At 54.1% G+C, this 9,250-nt stretch overlaps 1 protein-coding gene across 1 annotated transcript; it reads right to left on the bottom strand.

The window, feature by feature from the left end:
• Positions 1-623: 623 nt before the first annotated feature.
• Positions 624-7,813, bottom strand: Trnp1 (TMF1 regulated nuclear protein 1). Its single transcript, XM_045150228.1, has 2 exons — positions 6,874-7,813; positions 624-1,341 (listed from the first exon to the last, which is right to left on the bottom strand). Exon 1 carries the CDS (start codon positions 7,721-7,723, stop codon positions 7,034-7,036), a length of 690 nt encoding a protein of 229 aa, XP_045006163.1. The 5' UTR covers positions 7,724-7,813; the 3' UTR covers positions 624-1,341; positions 6,874-7,033.
• Between the last annotated feature and the right edge of the window lie 1,437 nt (positions 7,814-9,250).

Raw genomic sequence — 9,250 nt, 5'->3', positions numbered from 1 at the left:
ATGGTGGATCACGTCCCTTGATGTAAGGCCACTGCTCCTGGCTGCAGTCCTTTGACAATTGTCTCCAATGTGGGTCCAAGAGCAACAAAGGCTTTCTACCCTTGGAAACTGCACTCCATCCCTAAGCTCTATCCCCAAGCCTTGGTTTTTGGAGGTAACATCTCCCTATATAGCCTAGGCTGGCCTTGAACTATGTATCCTCTGGCTGATCTCAAATGCCTTATCCTCCTGCCTCAGCTTCCCGAGTACTGGGATAGGCCTGGCTCCCCCTAAGTCATAGCCCATACCTTTGGAAGTAGTGCCCTGTCTTCTACAGGCAACCTGATGGGTGGGGAGCCACTGCAGCCCACGCTCCACAGGCTGTCAACTAACACAGTGTCCCAACCTCCCCAAGTTTCACCCAGTCTCATACATACATAGCCACCCCTGAGCTTCCTGGCCACACTGGGAGACTTCCTGGAGAGGGTCAGCTGTGAGCCAAGTCAAAGAAAAAATCAGTCTGTGAGCCAGTTCTGATTACCAAACTAAACAGGCAGCTCCAGGAACTGTCAGCTAAAAGGAGCATGACACACACAAGGACAGGCAGCCACGACACTGGCCAAGTGCACTGCGGAACCACAGTCCTCGGTTATTGAGATTTATTCTTCCTGAATGTATACATCTGGGGACTGAGTCAATCTACACCTACCTTGCAGAATTATACAAGTTCTGGAGGGAGTGAGTATATGGGCTCCCCTTTCCTATCAGGAAACTTGTTTCTTTTCTGCGTTTAATTTTGCTTGGTGGTTTTATGTTGCCACCACCTTTTCCTGAGAAAGAGGCGTGTCCCTTAGGAGGCAGCGGCTGATTGTCTATGAGGGGCCATGGGCATGCCCCCACATGGGGAGGACAAGGACAGCAGGTGAGGGAAACTGACATGTCTTAGACCAGTGTTTTCCTTCCAGTCTCCTTGAGCTGTTATACATGGAAGCGATGGCAAGGGACTCCAGCTATGCTGTGACTTAATGAAGATTCAGTCTATAAAAGAAATCGTTTGCATTGTCGTAATGGAGATTTTTTTTTTTTTTTTTGCACTCTCAACTAATTTGACTGTATCCTGGGGCCCCGTAGTAACATCACTAATTACATGGTTTAAGCAAAGGCAAATGCAGCGTATGTGAAGAAATTCCTAAGATGGCAAAGTCCCAGAACCCAGACCCTTGCCCTTGTAAGGGCTCCTGAGAGGATGGCGCTGAGACTGGACAGAGCCAGTTCCGGAAATCTTCCTGAAGGCGGATGTCAGGGAAGGAGAATGCAGGAGTCCAAATTCATACAGTAGAGGCTCCCGGGAGCTTGGAGGAGCTGGAAGAGTAATTCCAAAATCTTTAGTTACCTCTTTCCCCCAGCCACCCGACCCCACCCAAGACCTTCTACATCGGCCTCCTTGAGAGAGATGGTTGTGTGGGGAAGAGGGGGCAGGACAGGAGACCAGGCAATGGAGAGGTGCTCCTGGGGAGCAGCGGAGTTTCCCTTGGGCCTTTGTCCTTGGCTGGGATCCCCACTGGCCTGAGCAGTTGGAATGGAATGTTCCTGGGATGAAGAGCCTGCCCCTCCTCCACCTCCCCCCCCTTGGAGCTCAACTGGGATTCCTGATATGGTGATGCTCAAGAAAAGGTCCAGACCCACACTTCCCCTCTGCTGAGTGGCTCCATCTCTTATAGACGCCCACTGTGCTCCAAGCACTCGGTGGGACTTCTCATCTAATACCCAGGAGGTAGCACCCCGCTGAGCTCCAGATCCCCCAGTGGAGATTTATGAGGCTAAACATCATTGTTCCCGCCTGGGGCTTTCTACTTGCCAGGAACCTGTCACCCTCCCCTCCTAACATTCAGGCTCTTTGCTCTCCAGCTACGCAAGGAGAGGAGACAGGCAGTCATCCCAGACAAGCCTTAACCTTGCACAGGGCTCTAAGCATCTTTGGCCCACCCTTGCCATAAGCCATGTGTGCTGACTCAGCCTGAATCAACCTCAGAGCGAAGACAACCTGGCTAAGGCATGCCCAGGCCTAGGGGATGTGGGACACACTGTCACCCCTAGAGAATTTAGTATATCCTTCCTGGTAACCAAAGACTGCCTTCCAGATGAGACCCCAGAAATCCGCCAAATAGAGCTCTCATAAGCTAACTGAATGAGGTGCCCCACAGCCTGGGTAAGGGTCAATTTATAGGCCTTACGTCTTTGGGTAAGTCATCGCCCCTCCCTGACTCTCAGCCTTCTCATCTGTGGAAATTAGAATAACAACCCTTACTTTGCAGAGTGCTTGAGAAAACTTGAACAGATGATGGGTGTAAAGTGCTTGGCAAAACGCCTGGTGTGAAAGACGTGGTTAATATATTATTCCAGAAACAAGGGCCAGGGTGTGGCCACGGAGTAATGGAGGGTGGGGGGAAAATAGGTTGGGACTCTCCGAGCTTTTCCCCAATGCTTCCTCCCCACCAGCATTAAAGTAGGAGTCTCCCCAGCTCTGGGACACCTGGGCACCTAGGTGGTTCCCAAGAGATCCGGCAGTCAGCACAGGAATGGGACACTGCCCACTGCAGGCTTGGCGCACCTCAGCCGCGACCCTCCGCCGCAGCCTGGTTGCTAACAGGTGACATTGATCGCTCGGTGGCGGCAGAACTCGGTGCTTGGATCAGTTATCAGTGTAACAAACCTGTGACTAGCGAGCCTGCTAGGAGCTTTTGTACAGATGGTGACAGTCAATAGGGGCACCCTTCTTCATGGGGTCCGGGATCGACTCTGTCCCCAAGGGGGGGGGGTCCCCCAGACCCCAGGGAGTCAGGGATGGGTCAGATCCCAAGCTCGGCCCACTCAGGAAGCTATCGCCGGAACCACACCTCATCCTCCCGCCGCGGGGGGACCGTCGCAACCTCGAACTTTACAGCTCAAAGCTAGGAACCCGGGACCATCAGGAAAGAGGGGGGAACAGGTTTAGGCGTGTGGCCACCGAAAACGGAATCCGCTCCTGACCACGCCCTCCTCCCACGAAGCAACCCCATACTGCTCCCTGGTGGCCCTGTCCATACACTACTGGGGCCAGCCAACAGTGAAAAGGGCTCGCCCAGGTGGGCAGCGCGTTCCACACCAAAACCCACCCTGAACTGAACTCTCGGCCCTATCTAGGCCCTGTTCCCTTTCTGTTGACAGCCCAGGGAACTGCAGGCTGGGAGCCATCAAGTGTTCAGAAGTCATGTGGAGGTGTAAAAATAGTCTCCAGGGGCTGAGGATGGAACTCAGTGGTAGAGGGCTTGCCTAGTGTGCACACATGGGCATGACCCCAGTGGGGTTGCATGCCTACAATCCCAGGATTTGGAAGGTGGAGCCAGGAGGATCCAGAAGTTCAAACACATTTTCAGCTACATAGTTCTAGGCCTGTCTGAGCTATAAGGACCCCTGTAAACAAAAAAAAAGGGGGGGTGACGGAAAGATGGTTCAGTGGTTAAAGCGCTTGCTTACAAAGCCTAAGGACCCGGATTTGATTTCCCACTACCCTCGTAAAGCCAGATGCACATGGTGGTGTGCATGTGTCTGGAGTTCATTGGAAGTGGCTAGAGGTCCTGGCATGCCCATTTTCTCTTTATCTGCCTCTTTCTCTTTCTCAAAAAAAAAAAAAAAAAATAGCCGGGCATGGTGGCGCACACCTTTAATCCCAGCACTTGGGAGGCAGAGGTAGGAGGATCTCTGTGAGTTTGAGGCCACCCTGAGACTACATAGTTAATTCCAGGTCAGCCTGGACCAGAGTGAGAGTCTACATTAAAAAAAAAAAAAAAAAAAAGCAGGGCTGGAGAGATGGCTTAGCGGTTAAAATAATTAAAAAAAAAGAACTTGCTGGGCATGGTGGCTCACACCTTTAACCCCAGCACTTGAGAAGCAGAGGTAGGAGGATCGCGGTGAGTTTGAGGCCACACTGAGACTACATAGTGAATTCTAGGTTAGCCTGGGCTAAAGCGAGACCCTTCCTCTAAAACAACAATAAAAAAGGGCTGGCGAGATGGCTTACTGGTTAAGTGCTTGCCTGTGAATCCTAAGGATCCAGTTCAAGGCTTGATTTCCCCAGGACCCACGTTAGCCAGATGCACAAGGGGGTGCATGTGTCTGGAGTTCGTTTGCAGTGGCTGGAGGCCCTGGCGCACCCATTTCTCTCTATATCTGCCTTTCTCTCTGTGTCTGTTGCTCTCAAATTAAAAACAAAAAAAAATAATAAATAGCTGGGCATGATGGTGCATGTCTTTAATTCCAGCACTAGGAAGGCAGAGGTAGGAGGATCACCATGAGGCCAGCCTGTGACTACATAGTATTATATATACATAGAATTTCAGGTCAGTGTGGGCTAGAGTGAAACCCTACCTCAAAAAAATAAATAAATAAATAGATAGATAGATAGAAATATATGGATTGTGGATGTAGCTCAGTTGATAGTGTGCTTAACTAGCATGTCTGAGAACTTGGATTTGCTCCTCAGTAGTACAATATGTAATCTTTAATACCCAAACTGCCCAGACTCAGGGGGTCTCCTGGAATGGTGACATCCAGGGAATGCTGGCTGGAGGAAAGTTGGAAAAATAAGGCCTTCGAAGCAGAGACTCAGTGATTCAGGTCTCCTCTTGAAAGCCCTGGGCTGAGTCAGTATTAGTATTTCTTGGGTTTATTTGGTCTTTCAAGGTAGGGTCTCGCTCTAGCTCAGGCTGACCTGGAATTCACTATGTAGTCTCAGGATGGCCTTGAACTCACAGTAATTCTCCTATCTCCTCCCAAGTATTGGGATTAAAGGCGTGCAGCCCCACACCTGGCCAGTATTAGTGTTTGCTCAGCAATAACATGGAACCAAACCTGGGAACTCTACAGAGAGTCCTGGGTGGGCCAGGCAGGATGGTGGGAAGGTGACTTTTACTAGAGAACTGGATAAAGCACTAACCAGAAACTGAGGCTCAAGCCACAGAGCTGTTTGTCCTGGCCCAAGTCTGTGGTGAACAGCAACATGGCATTTGGAAGAAGAGGAAAGGGACAGAGCTTCCTGTGACACCAGGACCCCCCCATACACACGTATATCTATAATCACTTTACTCCAGCAAGGGTCATCTCTAATTCTCCATGTCTCCAGCCACCCGACCCCCTATTCAGGACAAAGCTGATTACCAATAAATCCCAGAGAAAGGTAAAACTGTGATGGCACAAAGCACTTTATGCCATTAGCTAAAAGCTTCTCTGGACCAAGTGCCCCATCTCCTGCAACCCAGAAACCAAGCAGTCCTGGCTGCAGCCCAGAGCCACGGCCTGAGTTCTCTCTCACTGTGTCACCACCAGGAAGTCCTGAGTCCCTGGACTTCTTAACCCCAAATAACCTGAGTGGCTTCAGTATGTTCTCCCTATCTAGGGAGGTCAGAGATGCTAGGGACCCTGCTGCCCCTGGTCTGAAGGCTTTCTCAGAAACCTGTGAGATCTCTTGGGCCTCCCTTTCCCAGCAAAGTAGGCTTCAGGAAGGCCAGGCTGTTAACTGAGAAACCAGCCAATAAGTTTGTTACCTGTGGAGAGGAAGGACTGGTAAGGGAGGGTCTGCCTGTTCTAACAGTGTACCTGACTTTTTGCAGCTCAGAGGATCCTATCTACCCTACTCCTGTGACTCAGTCATTGTCATCCTTCCCCTTCATTTCATTCTGAAGTCCTGACAGGAGGAGGAGCGATGCCAATATTCAGAGGAGGAGATCAGAAGAAACTGGCCCAGAGAAGAGACAATGTCATTCTAGGTCACAAAGTAGACACAGTCCAAAGCCAAGCTCTCTCCCTCTAGCCCAGCCTAGAATGCCATGGGTTAGGGTACACACATGCCTAGGTCCTAGTTCTTCCTCTCACAGGCAGGTGACCTTGAGAAATCCTCTCTCTGTTCTTTAAAGTAAAGACTTTCAATCAGTTCAATCAGCTCCTAGCAGAGGTAGCACCTGTTTCTAGGTGTGACTTCAAAGAGGGAAATATCTGACCATGAATTACAGTGGAGGAAGACAGTCCTCCACCCAGTGTTAACTTCCTCACAGACTCCCTGGGAGGCGTAGATCCTACTTCACCACGGAGAAGTAATGTGAACAGCTACTCATAGCTGAGAGGGGGCACATGAATGAAGGCCTGAAGGGCATTTGGTCAGGAAGAAGCAGCCGACATTTCCAGCCTGCCCCTTTAAGGCCTCCCTTTCTGAAAGCTGATGCCATGCCTCCCCTCCCTTCCTTCCGGGCTGTTAGGAGTGTCACCTGGCTCCATCCCTGGCACAGCCATCTTAGAAATGGATTGGGGGTGGGGTGGGGAGGCTAGGTGAGCTGGTGACAAACATTCCATCCTGGTTATCTCAGGCTGGAGTCTGAGGGACGCTGCCTAAGTATGATGAGGACAAATCTCCAACCTCCCTGGGATATTCAGGGTCTCCGAATGAGAAACAGGAGCACCAGTGGGGAAAATTCAGTCATACAACCCTACGCCAGCCCTCATCCTGGGACCTCATTATTTCTGCACCTCCCCAACGTATGGTGCCAGAAACCCAGCAGCCTCAAGGGCAAGATGTCTTACAGCCCCCCCCCCCCCAGGGACCCGGTTGGCAAATGCTACCGCAGGCTATACAGCTGGTGAAAGTTTGCCACCAGGTCATCCTGGAGCTGTGCTCATCTTCCATTCGTTCAATTCCATAATGGAGACTTGGCGCTACTACCAAACTCCAAGTGGCCTTAGAGAAGCGGCCACGGGAAATGGACAGCTTCACTAGGGATCTGCAGAGGCCCTGGGGAGACTCCCTCCCCCAACCCTCCCTCACATCAACCAGAAAAGGACAAGGACCAGCCACTAACATCGCACCTCGGTCTCCTCTACAGGTCCCCTGGTCCCCGGACTGTTTCCTCCCGAGGTCCGCGTAGGTGACGTCATCCATGCAGCCAGCACCTGCAATCTGTTGGTGGGACACCTCGGAGATGTTGGCCCCGTCCCGGGATGGCCAAAGGGGCCCGGGGAGTTGAGGTCAGCGCTGCGGGGAGGCAGGGCCTCGTGGCGGGCTGCGGCGGAAGGGCGAGTCGGGCTCAGGGCCGTGGCCGTGACCGCGCCGCAATCGCCCGGCGCCCCACGGCACGCAGCTCCCCAGGCCCAGCGCCGAGGCGAGCAGCGCGGGTGGGCGGCCTCGGCGACCCCGGCGCGGCCCCTTCTTGAGACGCGAACCGTAGAGCTCGGCCTGGGCCACGCCGCCGCTCAGGCGGCTCAGGCTCTCGGCGCGGTGCGCCAGGCGCAGCTCGGCCGCCAGGAACACCCGGTGCAGCTGCAGGACGCGGCTCTCCAGCTCCGACACCAGACGCCGGCGGCCCTCCACCTCCAGCAGTCGCCGCCGCGCTTCAGCCAGCTCCAGCGCACGGCCCCCCGCCCCGGACGCCGTGCCCGAGCCCCCGCCCGCGCCCCCGGCCGGACCCGTGACCCCCGCACCCACGCCGACACCGCCGCCGGGGCCCTGGCGCCAACGCTGCAGCTCCTGACTCTCGGCCCCGCCGGCCGCCTCCGGCAGCTGAGGCGACGGCACGGGGGTCGGGGTCAAGGTCGGAGTTGGGGGCGAGGGATGAGGGGACGGCAGGGGCTCCCGGGGCAACGGCGGCGGCGGGGACCCCGGTTCTGCCGTTCCTTCTTGGGCCCCGGGGCCGCAGGCGCTGATGCGGCAGCCCGGCATCCCCCGCCCCCACCCCCCCCCAGCGGCCTGCTGCGTTGGCTCCGCTGGGAAGGGGAGACGATGCTGGGCACGAGACCACAGCAAGGCGGCTGCAGTGCCCACGCCAGAGCCGCACCAGCCCCCCCGGGCATCTTATAGAACACGGGGGGGCGGGGCGATTGGAGCAGCACAGCCAATCAGAGCCTCGTATGGTCTGCATCGGTCCCTCCTTCCACGCCTCGCGTTTCCCACCCTCCCAAACCCTTCAGGACCCCTGGCGTTTGCTCTGTCCTGCCCTACTGGAGTAAGTCCTTATGCATCTCATCTGGGGTGGAAAAGTGGCCCTGACTTCTTTTGCCTGGCCCCGCAGGATCGTAAACTTCGATGTTGATGATTAAGTCATGCATTTCAGTCACCATATAAGGGATTTCTTTCTTTTTTTAACTTTTTCTTTTTTTTTCCCCCTTTCTTTCTTTTTCTTTTTTTTTTCGGGGTAGGGTCTTACCCTAGCCCAAGCTGACCTGGAATTCGCTCTGTAGTCTCAGGGTGGCCTCGAACTCACTGTGATCCTCCTACGTCTGCCTCCCAAGTGCTGGGATTAAAGGCGTGCGCCACTTAGGGGATTTAAAAAGAGAAAGAAGCAGATATATAGAGAGAGCGAATGGGTGCTCCAGGGCCTCCAGCAAACGCATGTGCCACTTTGTACATCTGGCTTTATGTGGGTACTGGGGAATCCAGCCTGGGTCCTTTGGCTTTGCCGGCAAGCACCTTAGTCGCTGAGCCATCTCTCCAGCCCTAGGGGAGAGTTAAGCCTGAGGTCCCCGCGGGATAGTGGAAGCAGAGCTAGACCTCGGAAGGCTTGACTCTTGCAGTTCACCTTCCCGTACTTCTCGCTGCTCCTGGGACGAGTCAGCTCCGCCTAGTCTCCTGCATCACAGGGATCGTCAGGACGACCCCACGCACACATATCACGCAGGGCTGTGGGATGTTTAAGGCAGAGGAACGACTCGTGCGGGGGCCTATCTGGTTGGGGTGGTTACACGCCAGGCAAATACTTGGCTTGCAAAACGAACACCACAACGCCACCCAGGGTGGTGTTTGAGAGAGAGGCAAACAGCTAAGCCATCTCTCCAGCCCAGGACACACCTTTTACATAGAACAACTCAGTAGACGCCCCAGTGCCTTGGTCAAGGTCACATTGCAGGCTAGTGATTGAATCTGGACATAAATGAACCAGCTCGGCTATTCATGTCCTTCCGGGGCTCAAATACTGAGGTCAGGTCCCGTCCCGTTGCAGCGAAACTCTCCTTATCTAGCAATAGAGATTCCCTGCAAGCTGCTCCCTTTCCTCGCAGCAGAAGTGACCCTGACATTGGCTGGGGACCCCTATAGCCACTGATCCCCTCTGCTTGAAGAGAGGAAAGATGTTCGTGGTGGGAGGGGCGAAGCGCAGAACGCCAGACAGAAAGCAGCTCCGCGTAGTGGCGCACGCCTTTAATCCCAGCACTAGGAAGACAGAGGTAGGAGGATCACCCTGAGTTCGAGGCC

Source organism: Jaculus jaculus, chromosome 5 (assembly GCF_020740685.1).
Source record: "Jaculus jaculus isolate mJacJac1 chromosome 5, mJacJac1.mat.Y.cur, whole genome shotgun sequence".
NCBI classification, from domain to species: domain Eukaryota; kingdom Metazoa; phylum Chordata; class Mammalia; order Rodentia; family Dipodidae; genus Jaculus; species Jaculus jaculus.
The sequence above is the reverse complement of the archived record's forward strand: the minus strand, read 5'-3'. Positions and strand labels throughout refer to the sequence as shown.

Coding starts and splice junctions, on each gene's coding strand:
- Trnp1 (XM_045150228.1), bottom strand. CDS start 7,723: ATGCCGGGCTGCCGCATCAGCGCCTGCGGCCCCGGGGCCCAAGAAGGA.